The sequence below is a fragment of the Narcine bancroftii genome, chromosome 3 (genome assembly GCF_036971445.1).
Source record: "Narcine bancroftii isolate sNarBan1 chromosome 3, sNarBan1.hap1, whole genome shotgun sequence".
Classification (NCBI taxonomy): Eukaryota; Metazoa; Chordata; class Chondrichthyes; order Torpediniformes; family Narcinidae; genus Narcine; species Narcine bancroftii.
The window spans coordinates 141,660,517-141,680,017 of record NC_091471.1 but is presented as its reverse complement, the minus strand read 5'-3'; the positions used below and the strand labels follow the sequence as shown (position 1 = coordinate 141,680,017).

Here is a 19,501-nt window from a genome sequence, read left to right as displayed (position 1 = left end):
CCAAGCAAAGGTCGGGTTACTGCTGCTATAATAAATGGCCAAGTGTAGAGATGATTCTCAACCTTGACATTCATATTCCTGGTGCCAAAGGTCGGAATGTTGGAACTGTTAACTGCTCGTAGTTGCAGGTCCGGGGCAGGATGGCGTGTGTCAAAACCGGTGGGTGGAAATACACTAACTTCTGAACCTGTGTCCACCAATAATTTTTGCAGGGACAACTGGTCTCATACTTACAGTAGGCTTGCAGGTTTATTGCCAACTGCCACAGCCCTGACTAGCAGAGTGGAAGGCACTTACAGGCATTTACTCCCCAACACCTACGATAATAACACCAAGACGAGGTGTTCACAGGCTGCTTGCTTGTTTTGGGGCATTGCCTGTTTGTAGGGAGTGATGTGCTAAGAGCACTAGAGTGTGACACGGGGTCAATTAGCCATTGGGTCTTCAAATGAACAATTGAATAACAAGAGTCTATCATTTGGCATTCGCTCTAAAAAGAACTGCTTGAATAACATATTAGTATTTTTGCCAGATGAAAGCAACAGCATTTCATCCATTAGTTCTAAAGGAGCGTGGGCTCCAAACCCATTGAGATGTAGTAGTTTGCCTGCCCTTTCCCTATGGGACATAACATATACATGTAATTAAAGTGCTTTTAAAGCGTCAATCTTGTTGGTATGTGGTGGATCCAATAGGAAGTTGCCAACCCTCTTAGCGACGGCCTGGTCCAGAGCACTAATGAGATGGTAATAACGAGTGGTGTCCAATTCGACTTTGCAAAGGTGAAATTGTGCTTCAGTCTGTTGGAACCACAGTTCAGGCTCAGCCGTCCAGAAAGGTAGTAGCTTTAGAGCAACGGCTGCAAAGACCATATTTGTCCAAAAATACGTTTTTGGACTCGTCGGGGTCACCAATTGTGGCCTCTGGAATCACAGTGGACACGATGAAATAATCACACATGGCGTTTTTGGAGTGAATCAAATGGATTTACTCTTCATAACCTGTGAAACCCTTTTAAAATCCAGAATCACACGCTCAGCATGCACTGACATCACTTGGTCAGTTCAATGCCTCCTGGGAGTTGTAGCACCTCTACACTTCTATAATTCCATGAGCTCTATTTAGGCAATGCTCCCAATAAATGTCATCTATAGAGAAGAGGGAGACTCCACTGATTATTGCATGGACTTCAATTAGGTTAACTAGACTTTATTTGGCCCTTCATCAAATGCCTTCTGAAAGTGCAAGCTTTCCACCCATTATCTTCATTAATCCTCTGTCACCTTTCAAAAAAGCCCAATTGAATAAAATGAACACAATTTTCTCTCAGCAATTTAATGGTGCCTCCCTTTTATTATATCCAAATTCTTCCAAGTTTACACTTCCACTCCCTCCCCATTGCATTGAGGTTTCCAAACATATTTCCTGTATGTTAAAAGCACCCTGAGCCTCCTGTTCCATTGTTTCTATATTGTTGGACTGCTTGACTGCCATTTTGAAATAGATGAGCAAAACTATGCTCCTCTGAATATTTAAAAGATCAGTCAAGTTATTGTCATCTGTACAAGTACATCCCGATGAAATATTGTTCTCCAATCTTTGATGCAAAACATGCAGACACACAACCTGACAACACACATTCAGACAAACAATACATATGCAGGACAAGTATTTCATCTATACAAATAAATAAATATTGTTTTGTACATGAGAGCTATGGTTTTTGGTCTTCACAGAAACTCTGTTCCCAAGCCACCAATACCACCCACTTCAGTGACATTTTCTTAAAATTCTCCGTAGGGGGTCGTTGTCACAGGCAGGCTCAACATTTATTGCCCTTGAGGGAGTGGATCATGCGGTTCAGTGTGTCACCTACTGCTGAACACCGATGCCACTGCCACAAGGACATCTGAAATTAATATATCAAGGATGGCCGGTGCCAAGAGACACAATTGGGAACCCGCCAACAGAATGTCTGGATTCTCGCCTTGCAACACCACCGCAGAAACAGCGATTCCCACTGGTTGAGAAAATTATGCTGCTCCTTCTCAACCAGCCTTCAGATGCAGCAACTGTGCCAGCGACTGCCGAGCCCGACTGGGACACGTCAGGCAATGCTTTCCACAGAGCTGACCACCGAAGCGTTGCCACACGAGGAGAACAAAAATGTTAATCCGGTGTACCATTAAGTTAAACCACAGCCATGCTTGAAAGCTCAGAATGAGTAGGAGGAGGAACATTTTTAGGCAAAGGGAACAATATTCTTCAACCACTCAAATACTCTACGTTTAAATGATTTTTTAAAACGAAAACTACAGATGAATGAATGGTCCAAAAGGCATATCTAATTGGGTCAATTTTTTGCTCTGACCGACCATCGAGCACGTACTTCCGCGTTTAAATGATTTCAATTACAGAAGGTAATATGTTCGCTCGCAATCCAATTGAACGCGACTTCATGTGTTTATGTTACGGTGAATCACTTCAATGCCTGGAGATCAGAGCCTGTGAGTGACAACTAATAAACGAGACCGAGCAACATGATTGTCACGTCACAGAAAGACTAAATACGTCAGGGCGGTGACGCTGTTGAAATGTGCTGAATGGATACATTTCTCCTTGCGAACGATCCGATCGTTACGTGGTCATTCAGTCCTGAGGTATCCCGATATTTGCCTGGCTGAGGGGGAACTGAGTGCCTCTCGATGTCAGTAATCCCTTCAGAAATGGCAGGTGGCGGGAACGAGTGCGGGAATTGAAAACGTCTTCCCTCCTCAACCCCCCCACCCCCCCCATCCCCATGGATAAATACCGCGACGGCGATCCATCGACCGACTAGAATGAAGCGCTGTGGGGTCTTGTGTGGTGGTGTCGCGCTGACGTCTCGTGGCCGGGGGTTTGGTGGGTCCGGCTCGACGGTCGAGCAGCTGGCGAGAAGCGATCGTGGCCGGGAATATCGTGGCCGCCTGAGGACAAGGAAGGCGATTGCCATGGTTCCCCTCGGTAAGATCTGATCCACTTCCCCCTGGAAGGTTGACGCCGCCGACTCGAGGCGCGATTGTTCTGGCCTCAAACCTCCACACATGATTTGCAATATGAACGATTGATTTTTTTTTGTCATCTTTGACTTTCTTATCACTGAGCATTTCCGTCTGCAATTCTTTCCGACTTCTCAGACTCGTTCTGTTCCTTAACGTTGGCTGTGTCAAGTGCGGGTAAAATTGCAGTGTCATGGTCCGTTCTGAAGGCTGGAACCAGGAGAACTATATTTAGTTTGTTCGAACTGTCTCTCTCCCATTATACAATTATACAATTGAAATGTTGCGCTGATGTGTTCAATTCCAGTTTGAAAGAAACCACTGACTTCAACACACGTTCCAACTGTTTGTGACGAGAAACTCTTCATGGGCCTCTCCAGTTGTTGGTGTTCTGACCAAAAGTGTCAGCCCAGATTAACTGGAACACAGTGTATGACTTTTTGACGAGGAAATTCGATCTTTTTGGCATCCTTTTGGATTTAATTTTGAAGTGTGATTCATTTTGAGTGACTTGCATTTTAATCGTTGAATCTAAACTTTCATTCTTTAAAAGCATTTTGACAATTTCAAAAATTGGTTTGTATATTTTCAGTGATTCCTGAGGAGTTATTGATAAACTGGAAATTCATTCTGTAATGATAAGAAGAGAAAAAAAATTGTGTTCTCTTATCTTGAACGTGGTAGTTTACAGTTCCATTGACCTCCCAATAATTAAACTTTTGTAGGAGCTTGGATAGAGTGTTAGTAGATAAATCAACTTGGGGTGGGGAAAATCTTAAATTCTGCTGATGCTCTTTGAAGTACTTGTACAATTGATTGTAAGTACAAACCATTTATAATTTCAAATAAAATTTGTTTCTAAGTAGATAATACTGCATCTCTGCACCCCACCCTCCACTTTACAATTGCTAACTGAGATTAATCAGCAGCAAGGATTTGGCAGTACCTGGACTAAAAATCAAATCACAATATTGCCTTATCATGTTACTTGTTGTCATTTCTTCCTTTAATGGCATCATGATTTAGCAATTTTAGAATTGTATTCAGAATTTGTATGTCAGTAACCAGTTTATTCATTTTTAATGCTTTTCATGAGGGGAAATGATCAGGAGATGAGTACAACCCTTTGTGCTCTCTGTAATTGTACATTTTTTGGATTATCCAAAACAAACAGTAACTTGAATTTATTCAGCATCTTTTACTGATGTAAAACATTACAAGGATATTTCTCAGACACTTCATCAAACTAAACTTGATTCAGGACCAAAAATGGACAGTTTTAGAATTTGTATTTTTTTCTTTTTGGCATGGCTTCGCGGACGAAGATTTATGGAGGGGTAATGTCCACGTCAGCTGCAGGCTCGTTTGTGGCTGACAAATCCAATGCGGGACAGGCAGACGCGGATGCAAGGGAAAATTGGTTGGGTGTTGGGTTTTTCCTCTTTTGTCAGTGCCGGTCTTCTTCAAAGGAGGTTGCTGCCCGCCGAACTGTGAGGAGCCAAGATGCACAGTTTGAGGCGATATCAGCCCATTGGCAGTGGTCAATGTGGCAAGCACCAAGAGATTTCTTTAGGCAGTCCTTGTACCTCTTCTTTGGTGCACCTCTGTCTCGGTGCCCAGTGGAGAGCTCGCCATATAACACAATTTTGGGAAGGCGATGGTCCTCCATTCTGGAGACGCGACCTACCCAGCGCAGTTGGATCTTCAGCAGCGTGGATTCGATGCTGTCGGCCTCTGCCATCTTGAGTACTTCAATGTTGGTGATGAAGTCGCTCCAATGAATGTTGAGGATGGAGCGGAGACAGCGCTGGTGGAAGCGTTCTAGGAGCGTGATGCCAGTAGAGGATCCATGATTCAGAGCCGAACAAGAGTGTGGGTATGACAACGGCTCTGTATGCGCTAATCTTTGTGAGGTTTTTCAGTTGGTTGTTTTTCCAGACTCTTTTGTGTAGTCTTCCAAAGGCGCTATTTGCCTTGGCGAGTCAGTTGTCTATCTCGTTGTCGATCCTTGCATCCAATGAAATGGTGCAGCCGAGATAGGTAAACTGGTTGACCATTTTGAGTTTTGTGTGCCCGATGGAGATGTGGGGGGGCTGGTAGTCATGGTGGGGAGCTGGCTGATGGAGGGCCTCAGTTTTCTTCAGGCTGACTTCCAGGCCAAACATTTTGGCAGTTTCCGCAAAACAGGACGTCAAGCACTGAAGAGCTGGCTCTGAATGGGCAACTAAAGCAGCATCATCTGCAAAGAGTAGTTCACGGACAAGTTGCTCTTGTTTCTTGGTGTAAGCTTGCAGGCGCCTCAGATTGAAGAGACTGCTATCCGTGCGGTACCGGATGTAAACAGCGTCTTCATTGTTGAGGTCTTTCATGGCTTGTTTCAGCATCATGCTGAAGAAGATTGAAAAGAGGGTTGGTGCGAGAACGCAGCCTTGCTTCACGCCATTGTTAATGGAGAAGGGTTCAGAGAGCTCATTGCTGTATCTGACTCGACCTTGTTGGTTTTCGTGCAGTTGGATAACCATGTTGAGGAACTTTGGGGGGCACCGAGGCGCTCTAGTATTTGCCAAAGCCCTTTCCTACTCACGTTGTCGAAGGCTTTGGTGAGGTCAACAAAGGTGATGTAGAGTCCTTTGTTTTGTTCTCTGCACTTTTCTTGGAGCTGTCTGAGGGCAAAGTAGTTCCTCTGTTTGCGTGAAAGCCACACTGTGATTCTGGGAGAACATTTTCGGCGACACTCGGTATTATTCTGTTTAGGAGAATCCTAGTGAAGATTTTGCCTGCAATGGAGAGCAGCGTGATTCCCCTGTAGTTTGAGCAGTCTGATTTCTCGCCTTTGTTTTTGTACAGGGTGATGATGATGGCATCACGAAACTCCTGAGGCAGCTTTCCTTGGTCCCAGCAGAGCTTGAAAAACTCATGCAGTTCGGTATGCAGAGTTTTGCCGCCAGCCTTACAGACCTCTGGGGAGATTCCATCCATACCTGCTGCTTTGCCACTTTTCAGTTGTTCGATTGCCTTATATGTCTCATCCTGGGTGAGGACCTCATCCAGCTCTAGCCTTAGGGGCTGTTGAGGGAGCTGGAGCAGGGCGGATTCTTGGACTGAGCGGTTGGCACTGAAAAGAGATTGGAAGTGTTCTGACCATCGGTTGAGGATGGAGATCTTGTCGCTGAGGAGGACTTTGCCATCTGAGCTGCGCAAAGGGCTTTGGACTTGGGGCGAGGGGCTGTGCACAGCTTTTAGAGCCTCGTAAAAACCCCTGAAGTCGCCAATGTCAGCGCTGAGCTGGGTTCATTTGGCGAGGCTAGTCCACCACTCATTTTGGATCTCCCGGAATTTGCGCTGATGATGGCTGCATGTGCGATGGAAGGCTCATTTCTTCTCTGGCCAGGACGGCTTTGCAAGGTGAGCCTGGTGGGCAGCTCGCTTCTTTGCCAGCACCTCCTGGATTTCCTGGTTGTTTTCATCGAACCAGTCCTTGTTTTTCCTGGAGGAGAAGTCCAGTATCTCTTCAGTGGATTGCAGTATGGCAGTCTTCAGCTGATCCCAGAGGGTTTCAGGGGACGAGTCCGTGAGGCGGATTGCATCCTCGAGCTTTGCTTTGAGGTTTGCCTGGAAGTTTCCTCTCACTTCGTCAGACTGCAAGTTTCCAACATTGAGCCTCTTTCTGGGGGCTTTACTGTTCCTGGACTTTGGCTTGAAGTGAAGGTTGAGCTTGCAGCGAACAAGCCGGTGGTCAATGTGGCATTCCGGGGCTGGGCATGACCCTGGTGTGGAGCACATCTCGTTTGTCTCTTTCACGCACCAGGACGTAGTCCAGGAGGTGCCAGTGTTTGGATCGGGGATGCATCCAGGTAGTCTTCAGGCTGTCCCTCTGCTGAAAAAGGGTGTTTGTAATGACAAGCCGCTGTTCTGCGCAGAGCTCCAACAGGAGGCGCCCGTTGTCGTTGCACTTGCCAACACCGTGCTTGCCCAGGGTTCCTGGCCAGGTTTCTGAGTCTTTGCCGACGCGAGCGTTGAAGTCGCCAAGGATGACAACCTTGTCGGCTGTAGGGGTGTGTTGAATGAGGTTGTGCAGATCATTGTGGAACTTGTCCTTTTCTGCTGGTTCCGCCTGGAGGGTTGGAGCATAGACACCGATGAGGGTGATGTGACACTTGTTTTGAAGGGGGAGTCGCATGGACATGATCCGGTCCGAGTGGCCTGTTGGGAGGTTTTCGAGTTTGGAGGCAATGGAGTTCTTGACCATGAAGCCTACACCAGATAGGTGTCGTTCATCCATAGGCTTGCCAGACCAGTAGAGTGTGTAGCCCGCGCCGCGTTCTTGGAGGCTGCCTACATCTGCAAGGCGGACTTCACTGAGAGCGGTTATGTCGATGTCAAGTCTGAGGAGTTCATGTGTGATGAGGGCAGACCGACGTTCAGGTCGGTGGCTGTCAGCCTTGTCTAGCATGGTTCTGATGTTCCGGCATGCTAGCTTGAGTTTGTGAGCATCTTTTGAGGGGGAGGACGTGGACATGTCCTCGGGCCTGCGCAAAGGAGCTTTTAGGTGGAGTGCAGTGTGCGCAGTACTGGCCCCACCCTTTACACCCATGGTTCATGTGTCGTGGCCAAGCAAGCTGGGACGTGGCAGTGAGGTCCTTGGGTCGTAGGTTTTATATCGGAGTGGCCTTCTCCTTTGCAGGTTTCTAACCCAGGCTGGAGGGGCAGCGATGATTACGGTAGATTCTTGATAAGTATGAGGGAGGAGGTGAAATATTATAACAGGGAAATCAGACTATCGAGTTGAGGTGACAGTTGGATGAGCTGTTAGTGCAAGGCAAAGCAGTCTCAAAGGTCTAGTCTGGCCTACTCCTGCTCCCAGTTTGTATGTTTGTTAAGGAAATAATACTGCAGAGATATCAGCTAGGTCAAGGTGTGTTTTTTTTTTAAAGAATGACAGTTTTGGAGGGAGACAAGAAGATTTACAGAGTTTGGGCAATCCAGCTAAAGGCTCAGCTGCCAGTGATGCAAGAAAGTAAATTCAAAGACTGGCTTGAGACCAGAAAGTGGCAGATGCCTTAAATCTCAAAGAATTATAGTGCTTAGAAATTTAATGATGAAAGTTTGATCAATTTTGGGGCTGCACAGAATCATGTGATCTGGATGATCCAGTGCGGAGAGTGAAAGAAAAGGTAATTTCATTAAGGTCTGCTGGAATAACACATTGATCTGCAGTAGAATATACACATTATGGAGAAGAATGATGAAAGCTATATAGATTGAGCTATTAAATGCAAAGTGAGTTCCTTATGTCCTTCTAGGAATAAGGTTGGATAAATTTATGAGCAGCTTCATTCACCAAAAGACATTTGTTTCTGCCCATTCTGTCAGGCAGGGGATGCATGTGCCTGAAAATACCAATCTCCATATTCTAGGATAGTTTATTTTTTGCTGTTATCAGACTCAAATGTATTTCTTGTTGGCGAAAGCTTACACCCTTGCTTGTTTTAACTATATTTTTATCCATACCTGCACTTTTTGACTTGCTGCAACTCTACTAACTACAATGTTAATTGTGTGTTAATTTTTGCACTACTTGCTGTATGAATGGACTTGCCTGAATGGCATGCACGACAAAGCTTTTTACTGGACCTGAATACATATGACAATAAATTTCAATTCCTTCATTCATTCCACAAGCAGCTTCATTTTAAGGATCCAATGACTTGCTTTGCTCTATAACACCATTCCTGACACCAATTGTGGACTCCTTATTGACTTGTTTTTCCTTGTATACATCAAGCCACAATTCCAAATTTGTCCACCTGCACACGTCAGGCTCCAGAAGTCATCACTTTTCTTCAGGTTTTGATTCTGATTTCCATCCTGACCCAATTCCACAATCGTGTCAGTCAGCGCCAGCTGTTACAGTATCAGTGACCAGGGTTCAAATGCAATGCTGTCTCTGTGGAGTTTATACCATCTCCTCGTTACTGCGTGGGTTTCCTCCAGGTACTCCAATTTCCTCCCGCCTTCCAAAAATATAGAGTTTGTAGATTGATTGTTAATGCGGCAAGGGCTCGAGGACTGGAAGAGCCTGTTAACGTGCTATCTCTAAAATTTAAAGACATTTTTTTTTAAAATGACAGCTGGGACACTATTCTAAATTTGATTAATGAGTTTCTGTGCACGACATTGCAATTCAAAGTGGTGCACAGAGTACATATATCTAAAGTTAAATTATCTCCCTTTTATTCTGATATTGGTCCATTATGTGATGTGTAAAATTTTTGATGCTTCATTGATACATATGTTTTGGGCTTGCTGTAGTTTAGAACCATTTTGGTTTAAATATTTTTAAAACTTTATAAGTGATGTTTTTTGAGATCAAATTAGAACTATGCCCCTTAATTGCTTTATTTAGTTTTTCGCAAGAGAAAATTGACAATCTCAAAAGCAAATTTTAGCTTTTACGTCTGATAGCTCTAGAGGCAATTTTGATGAAATGGAAAAACAACACCTACTCATATTCAATGGTTATTAGGATCTCATGTCTTTTCTGTTTATATAAAAAAAAGATATAATATTAAAATGTAAAGTTTAATTTTCATAAGACATGGGGCGCATTCATGGATTATTGTCATAATTTAAATAATTCAGGTGTTTGGATACTCCTGAGATGAGCTGTCTGGTTTCTGAATATTATCATTATATGTTAACCTTGTTTAGGGGGAGAAGTTTGGTTATATGTGGGGATAACTTTTTTTCTTTTTAGAGTCATTTTAGGTAAACGTGAGTTTAATTGAAAATTGTAAACATTGATTTCATTACAGAAGATAAAGTTAATATCTGAGAAGTGTAAATCCCCTTTCTTTTTATAAGGAAATTTATAACTTGCCTTACTTTTTAAAAAAAAAGTATACTTTTGTCTCAGGTTTTTATTGGGTTTTTTTTACCCTTTCTCCCTTACTGGGGAATTATTGTTTTTTCTTTCTCTTTTCAATACTAGTTTTGATATATTATGAAGAATGTGTTGATTCAATCCAATCCTAGATTTAATGTTTTAGATAAGATTAAGTTAACAAACAAATTATGGTTATATTATTGATTTAAAATGTTTTATGTACCTGTATATGATATGGTTTAGGCCATTCACTAGATTATTATGTGTGTAGGTTCCTTTATAAAACTCAATAAAAATAATTAAATGTTAAAACTTGGTGCGGCGGGGGGGGGGGAGACACATGGCCCCACCAGGCACACAGTTTGTGATACTTAATATCTTTGGCTTGTCAGCATTATTGTTGAAGATTTATAATCTGAGTGAAGTTAGATTTTTTTAATTTTCTAATGTGGCTACTTTAATTGCATGACTGATATAAGTTTTAAGCAGCTATTTTCAACAGGGGGCATACGGCACCCCCTGTAAATCACCACACATTTAAGCAGAGACACAGACTGAAATCGTAGAATATTTTCTCTTTTTTTTATGTAGTTGGTAGGAGTGAAGTTTGGAAGAACCAACTAAACTTGACTGCTTCACAGGGAAGGATGGGTCCATATACTTTAAGCAGGGTCCTAAGGGGGCCACAGAGGAAATAAAAGTTTGAGAATGACTGCACTAACGGGTAAATTAAGTCTTTTGTATGGTTATCATTGAAAGGAAAAATAGGTAAAGTTTTCAAACAATTAATGTTTCCACGAAGGTGGAAAATGAACTGAAATGAAAATGCTTGAAAGCACTAAAAGCAAAGCTAACGGTGTGGTGGAACATTTTGCATTTGATGTATTGACCTACCACTTTGTGTTCAGGATATATTGTCTGGAATGAGAATCCAGCTAAAAAAGATCACCCGTACTTTATCTCAAGAGGGATTACTAGCTGTGCCAGTAATCTGTTGTAAACCTTTTACCTCACAGCTGTGCTGTGGACCTGGTTGAGGGCTTGACCTGATGCCAGAACAATGAGACACTTGAGTCGGGTCAAGTTTATTGTCATCTGATTGTACAAGTACAACCTGACAAAACGGTAAAACTTGCAGATGCATAACCAGACATAACATGCACACAGACAAATAATACATATGCAGGACAAGTATTTTATCTATATATAAATAAAGAAATAAATATTGTTTTGTACAAATGAGTCTGGGTTGGTTGGTGTGAGCAGTTCCTACGGTCGTTCAGCATTCTCGTCGCTTGTGGGAAGAAGCTGTTCCTCAGCCTGGTGGTGCTAGCTCTGATACACCTGTATCTCTTCCCAGACAGGAGCAGCTGAAAGGTGCTGTGTGAAGGATGGAAGTGGTCCTCAATGATTTTGTGCGCCCTCTTCAGACAACAATCCTGGTAGATCATGTCGATTTTGGGGAGGGGGTGGTGGGAGGGAGACCGCCACTCTTATGATCCTGTGGATTGACCTCTGATCCATTTCTCTTCTGCATCCATGAAGCAGCTGGCTAGGATGCTCTCAATAGACCTCCTATAGAAGGTTGACATAATGGTGGTCGGTAGCCTTGCCTACTTCAATGATCTCATTGTCACTCATCCTGGTGTGGAGTGAACCACTGCAGTGGCTGCTTAGTGCTGAAATGTGAGACTCACACTTTGAGGTTAGTGCACTCTGTCAAGTGTGGTGGGCATAAGCCATTCCTTGGGTTCAGCTGCAGCAACTCCAATGTTGAGAGACAACCCAGATCTATATGGTTTCTCTTATTAGCCTTTGTTGGACAGGATCAAAGCTGCTGAATTTATTACTTTGTTGCCTAGGAAGAGGGCAGCTTCCACCTTCTAGAAATGGAGGGGATGGAAGAGTCTATATAAACATTGCGAAGCTGCAGGAAAAGCCTACACTCACAATGCTGGTTCAGTGTGTGTTCCAGTCCTTTATCTTAGTGCTTGCCCCAGCCTGCCCAACACTAGTCCCAGCAAACAACCATTCACCTCTTGCTGAGGTGGTTCACTCGACATGGAGCTGTGCAATGATAAGACCACCGTTTCATTTCCAGGGGAACTGACTTTCTAGTACAAGGGCATGTGGTCTGTGCAGATTTCCTATTCTGAAAGTAATGAGGGTTCGTTCCTTTGAGTGTTCAGAATCCACTGCCAAGCACTCTTTAAGGAATTGCCATTCTGATGAATAGCTTGAAATGGGTTACAGGTTTACAACCTGACTTGTGATGTGTGATGGTTAAGAAAAGCAGTATTATAAATGTAATAGCATTTTTCATTTCCTGAATTGGATTAAATTAAAATGTTAGCACAAATCCCATCAGTGATGTAATGTGACTTCTATGGGTTCCTTGAACATTTTCTGAACTGGAGTTCATTCAAGGAGATAGATAAATATAGTAGAACTTTAGGATATTTTCCTTTTATGAAAGCCTATTTCACAAGATTTTCTGATTTTTCAGGAAGCCCTCTTAACACAAGCAGTTGAGTGGGGCTTTGGGATAGATTTCTGCAGTTCAGATATACTTTGGATTTTATTTTTAAATTAAACCTTTTGTTTTCTCTCTCCTAGGTTTTGATTACCTCCATTGTAATACTGAGGTATAGTAATCCACAATGGATAAAATACTGGAAGCGCTCATCACTTCTTCGCACCCTCTACCTGTGAAGAAAAGGATTGTGAAGAAAGTGATTGATGCAGCTGAAAATTCAGCTGATCAGGAGCAATGCAACGCCATGTTTCATCTAACCACTCGGTTAATTTTAATTGGGGAAGACAACTTCCAGAAACAAGTGGGTCACCAGGTACTTGATGCCTATGCCAGATATCATCGTTGTGAGTTTGAAGAATTCTTTAACAAGGGCTTTATCCTAAACCTTCTGCAACAAGGTTATGGATCATTAGATAAAAAAGATATTGGCATCATTGACTATATTCATATGGGATTAAAACTTATAATGAGCTGTCCATCGGTGCTTGAAATCTTCAGCTTCATGCACACTGAGGTTTTGCGATTAGTTTGTGAGAGGCCCGAACCTTTGCTGTGTGCTAAGTTGAGCGAGCTGTTGTCTGACTTTGTGCACTGTATCCCAAGGGGTAAATCAGCGTTATTGTTTGGCCAGCAGTTAGTAAGGACTATAAGTCAGTTCCAGTGCAATGCGACACCGGAGGAAGAGATTCGTGGATTTATTTCTCAGGTGAACAAAGTAAGCAATTTGCTGCAAAGCATTTGGAAAGCTGAGCCTGGTGCACTTCTGCCTTCTCTACAAGAGGTGTTCGTAATAATCTCTGCTACAGGTAATGAACACATCGAAAGGTTTTTTCTAATATTGCTTCTGTAAATATAGTTGGATATTCACTTTCAAATGGTTTAGTATGGAGATTCTCTCGATTTTAAAAAAAAAAGTTAAAGCTTTTCTGATTTGAAACAGCTAACATCTCTTTCTGCCCTGTGTTTATTTCTGTCTGAAATGAGAGGCAAGATTTTGACTCACAAACTTCCTCCCATTGCACAAAGCTTGAGTGTTTATATTCAAAATCAATTGTATCCATTATTGAATTCTCACTGGCTGATATTGTCAATTGTGCTTGCAGTGTATTGAATTATTTTTTTTTGTGTGTGTGTGTTGGCATTCTCTATTCAACTATATCAATTATTGAATGCTAACTCTTGGTTGTTGAAAATTGTGTTTGTGTTTCTGTGCACAGAATTGTTTAAGCAAATCAAAAAGGCCTTGTCTGCTTGCTTTACAGATTCCATATTTGAACCATCTATTGCTCTTGCAAGTCTTGTTCAGCATATCCCATTACAAATGATAACAGTTCTCATTCGGAGCCTAATCACAGATCAAAATGTTAAAGACATCAGCATGACATGTGCTCTCTGCAGGTAAAAAATTTGCATTTGTGTCAAATCCTCTAACCACTTCGAAGAACTTTTCAGCTGCCATTTACTGGATTGTAGTTGCTGTTATTATGTGAACATGTGTGGCTGTCCTTCTGCAAGTACTATTCAAAACTCAAACAAAACACAATAGTTGAGGTGTGGCACAATTCAGAAAAAAATTGGAGAACAATACATAAATGAATCTGCAAGAGAATTGGAGGAGGATAGGGAATGGGTAAATATAGTCACTCCAAGATTTACAACCAACATTGGAATCCAACAGTTTAGAATTGAAATTGCACTGCACGTTTTTCAGAATGCCGAAAATGAAGAATTTATACTTTTATGTAACTGGATACTGGCTAATGTAAATGTTAAAAGAGAGATGGATGAGCATACCAACTGATGATAGAATACAGGTGAGTAAAAGGGATTTGAGAATGAATCTGATACATACTTGATATTGTTAAAATTTGGATTAGATTTTATATTATCATTTGCAAATGTAAAATCATGGACCACTACATTCAGGTAACAAAATTAAGGAATAAAGTATCTGTTTCAGAATTTCTAACCATTACCTCTTTCCTATGATTTAATTGGGGATTAAAAATCTATCTTACTTTCCATTAATATTCAAAGGTGGATTGTGTTATGAGCCTAGAGGACCCCAAAACCCAGCAGCAATAGATATTCACACTTTAACTTATCACTATTGACTTAACTAACCTAACTTAACCCCCCCTTCTAATTCTAAGTGCACGTGTATGTAATATGTGTGCAAGTTCAGAAAAGTTCTTGGAATCACAGTCCAATCTCATTTCTCATTCCTCCAAGTTGACTGGTTGCAGGCAATTCTTATACTATGCACAGAATTCAACATTTATAAAGTTCACCAGGCTTTGGTGCTTGAAAGGTAAATGGTTACCACTCGGGAAGGTTCTTGTCGGTTTTCAGAAGAGACTTGTTTCAGGACACCCACAACTGATTCCTTTTTAGTCAGCCACTTCAGTGTCTTGCTGACTAAACTTTCTCCCTCCGGGTTCTCCAGATGAAAACCTCTTACTTTCAGGTTACCACAGAGTGCCTTTTTGTTCCTCCTATTTCACGTGAAACATTACATATCCAGTCCTCTCCTCTTGCATGATCCACAAGGCTGAAATAATCACTCACAACCTGTCTTCCAAATGGGGTTTTCCACAAGCTTGCCACCTTGTCCTGTTCTCGCTCTCCCCCTCGCGCTCGCTCTCCCCCTCCTCCTCGCACTCCCGCCCCCCGAGGAAAAAGCCTGTTTGATTCTCTCTGCTTGCAAAAACAACATGACCCTCTTATAACAGCAAGTTCCACTCCAGACAGAATGCGGCTGCGTCAAGTTCTTTCATCTGTTGCCTTTTTGTAAACAATCCATTAGTGAAGTCTCCTGGGCACTCTCCAAAGGTTCTGAGGGCAATATGTCTAGCATTAGCAGTGCTCCTGTATTTTAAATAAGATCTGTTTTAAAGTGTTTGTATCTGATCTACACTTTAAAAAAAAAACCTTTTCCAATTTATCTCCCAAAAACATATCTATATTCTGTCACAATTGTAACCACAGGTCAATCATCTTATCCTGAGACTATGCTTAAGAACATAAGATAAAGAAGCAGGAGTGGGCCATCCAGCCCATTGATCCTGCTCCACCATTCAATAAGACCATGGCTGATCTGATCATTGACTTAACTCCATCCACCTGCCTTTTTCCCCATGTCTAATTCCTTTTTTATGTAAAAAATATATCTTGCATATGTTTAATGAAGTAACCTCGACCACTTTCCTGGGGAGAGAATTCCACAGATTCATTACTCTCTGCCATTCTCTCTCAAATCATATTTAAGTGAAAGATCAGCTCTTCCTGACCAATTCAAGAATCCGTATGATTAATTCTGAACAACTCCTGACTGAACTGACCCCAATTTAATTTAATTTTGTTTTGTCTTCCTCCAATTATTCATTTTTGAATTTGAGCAGTCTGGTACACGTGCTAATGTAGCATTTTTTTTTCATAAAAGCCTGTGAATTAAACTAGTTTAAAATCATTTTAAACTCAGTGTTTAAAACCTCTGCTGAATGATTTGCTAATTTCATTCAACTGTGTTTGTCATCTTTCAACTAAATCTAATACTTTGTGTTATGCCTGGGTAATTAGAGCATGTTTTGAAAACTTTATAGAGGTCTGTTTAGGCTTTGCATGCTGTATCAAAGGAGGACAAATCAAAATCTGTAAAAGGAGAGAGTGATATTGACAAGAACTTTCTAGAAGAATTCCAGAGCTTGTTCCTTGTGCAGGTGAAATTAAAGCACAAGGACCCCACGGTTGGCATAGTGGTTAGCCCAATTCTGTTACAGCACCAGCGATCTGGATTCAAATCTGGGGGGGAGAGGGGGGGGCTGTCTGTAAGAAGTTTCTGCATTGTCTCTGAATCTGCATGAGTTTTCTTCAGGTGCTTTGGTTTCCTTCCACCCTTCAAAACATATGAAGGTTATCGGTTAATTGAAGTATTTAGGCAGGATGGGTTCATGGGCTAGAACGGCCTGTTATTGTGTTATATGTCTAAAACTTAAATTTAAAGAGGTCTGAATCAAATTCTGGAGTGATTGTAAGAATGGAAATGGTGCAGAAACCGTGAGTGAAGTAAAAACACAATGTTTTACCTGTGCTATATAACCAGCTGTGTTTCTCTAGCATTGTGTTTTTTTTTGTAACTGTAGGAGAGGCAAGCCAAGAAGGGATTTGAGTGCAAGAATTAAATATTAAACTGGTAGTTTTGGATAACTGAGCAGGTGGACATTAGGAAGATCAGGAAAGATGATAAAATGGGACAACATTGAATAAGTTTATAGCCAGCAGAGCATGAAATAGCCCAGTCTGGAGGTGATCCAGTTGGAGCAAAAGGAGGATTATATCTGGAGTGACGGGAGCCAGTGTCCCCATGGTGGTAGATAATAATGTCATTTGTGTTTGAGTATATGGGGGAATCAGCATCCAGTATACAATTACAGTGGTTCCCCCTTATTTGCAGCTTTGCTTTCCGTGCTTTGTTACCTGAGATCCGAAACTGATCCGACTTCCCCACTCTCTGCCCACAGCCTTCTGTCGGTCCTCACACTGATCCCTACTTGCAAATAAAAAGTTTACAAGTACACTACAGTATCCCATATAGCTTTGCTAAGTATATAATATGGTGTGCAGGCATCCACTGTAGGTATTGGAGCATAGTCCCTGTGGTTAAGGTGGTGGGGGGGAACTACTCTACATAGGATACGGAGAAAATTAACATCTGAGCTTGAGCAAATATAGTCGAGCTCCTGGGTGGATCTATGAGCAGAGTCATCGGTCTGTTCAATGTTTTACCGGAAGAATTTTTCTCAACCGCGTGATCTCTGAAGTAGGAAAGTGAAATGTTATTTCAGCAAGGGGGTGACTTCTGAAGGTAGAGTGAAGGCACGCTTTGAGATTGAAGAGAAAAATATTTACTTTATTTTAATTTTTTCAAGACTTGTATAGAACATGATTATACATCATATAAATAGTATTTTACAATTACAGTCTCATATGATTGCTTGATCTTCAGGAATTCAATGCTATTAACCTAACTATATTATTTAAATCTTTTCATGGAAATTAATTTTATCCTTAAGCCAGTATGATTCAAATAAGGTTGTCCTATTTTAACAAACATCATATTTATTTCTAAGCTTGTTATCTTTTCTGGGGGAAAAATTTTGCATTTCCATATTCCAGGGAGTAATAAGTAGAGGGGAGTCGGACTTCCATGTAACAGCTGTACATCGCCTGGCTACCTCTAATGCAATCCTCACAAACTGTATTTAATATTTTGATAGTTTTGTGCCAATAACCATAAGATTCCTCAACAAATACAATTCTGGTTCCAATATAAAGTCCACTTCTATAAATTTTGTCAAAATTTCTGCCAAGTCATACCAAAAGGATCTTACTTTCACACATAGCCAGGTTGAATGTATAAATGATCCAACCTCTACACCACACCTAAAACACGAGTCCATAATTTCAGATTTTAAAACCATGTAATTTTTGTGGTGTAAGGTATAATTGGTGCCTAAAATTGTATTGTACCAATCTAATTGGACATTAATAAATGATGTCATATTATCAGAGCATAATTTTGACCAATTTATAACCATAACCATATAACCATTTACGGAGCGGAAACAGGCCATGTTGGCCTTTCAAGTCCGCACCGGTTCACTGATTTTGTGCGCTCTCTTCAGGCATTGGTCCCGGTAGATCTTCATTCAATGCCGGTGGAATCAGATAATAGCAAAACTATGAGCAAACAGATTGGCTGTCTGTGTACCAAAAATAGTAAAACTTGACGAAACTGGATTTATTAAGAAAAGACAAACAATGGACAATATCTCTAAGTTCATTAACTTAATCCATGCAGTACAAGGAAAGAAGACTCCAACAGTGGTGGTTGCTTTTGACGCAGAGAAAGCCGTTGACAGGGCAGAATGGAATTATTTATTTAAAGTACTACAGCGGTTCAACCTACTAGAGAAATATATGCATTGGATTAAAGCATTATATAAGGGACCATTGGTGAAGGTGACAGTAAATGGATATATAATCAAACCAAGGTCAACTTGGCAGGGATGTCCACTATCTCCCTCACTGTTTGCTTTAGCTCTAGAATCCTTGGCAGAACTGATAAGAACAGAAAATAAAAGTGATAAATATAAAAGGAATATAAAATCAGTCTATTAATTTGTTCTTGAATCTTTTTTCCTCTCAAGTCCGTCTCTCACCTTTCCCTCGATTTGTGCAAGACTGGTTTTGGGCTATTAATCTGCAATAAGAAATGCATCTTGGATATAAATTACCTTGATCCCCTTTTGAAGAAGAGCCTCCATGTCACTACATATTGTCAGGGTCATGGCTGGTCCTAAACTATCTCTTTATATATATTAAAAAAAAATTAAATCTTAATTGAAGATAGGATTTGTCAAATAGAACTTTATTTGGTTATCTATTTTTTAGCTGTTCAAATATCATAAATTGTTCTTGTTCATAACAATCCTCGATACACTTGATCCCATTTATGGTGCCAAGTGTCCAGGATTTTACTTCCTAATGTTATTGGTATTAACTCATTTTGATACGTGTTTTTGAAGGTAACCCCATTTTTAGACCTATACATTTATTAATTTGTTTCCATATCCAAATTATGTGTTTTAGAGTGGGGTTATCTGTCTTTCCAGGCAATAATTTAATATTCCATTTGCTATCTTCTCGCCCTCTGTGTAGACCAATTTGAGCCCAATCAGGAATATCTCCTCCCTCCAAAAAAAACTATAAATTTTTATTGGGCAGCCAAATAATTATTTTTTTTTAATTGATTAATTGCAGTCCACCCAATAAATAATCCCAAGTAAGTTTTTAAAAATATTTACTTTTCATCTGTTCTGAATCTGACCCCTGGTTGCTTTGGACTATATAGAAAAAAGTTGTGTTACAGTTTCTCAACGGTAATATTCTACTGACAAGCTTGAATTTTGTTAATGATAAAAAAGAGAAGTTGTTGTTAAAATAAATGAAGATAAAGTCCCAATTGAAAAAAAATCATAA

General features: G+C 41.1%; 1 protein-coding gene across 8 annotated transcripts in view; it reads left to right on the top strand.

Annotated features, from left to right (window-relative positions):
- The first annotated feature begins 2,589 nt into the window (after positions 1-2,589).
- The window catches only part of usp38 (ubiquitin specific peptidase 38), a 163,107-nt gene continuing 146,195 nt past the window's right edge, over positions 2,590-19,501 (top strand). For 3 of the 8 annotated variants that reach the window (XR_011353758.1, XR_011353757.1, XR_011353756.1), the window contains exons 1-3: positions 2,591-3,003; positions 12,541-13,266; positions 13,723-13,858. Coding sequence is in view for 1 of the 8 variants with exons in the window: in XM_069925267.1 (XP_069781368.1) it covers positions 12,585-13,266; positions 13,723-13,858 (818 nt within the window). In the remaining 7 variants the exon portion in view is untranslated. Of the gene's footprint in view, positions 3,004-11,284; positions 11,367-12,540; positions 13,267-13,722; positions 13,859-19,501 lie in introns of those variants that run through there. The other 5 variants (XR_011353759.1, XR_011353761.1, XM_069925267.1 and 2 more) reach the window with 5 other exon arrangements.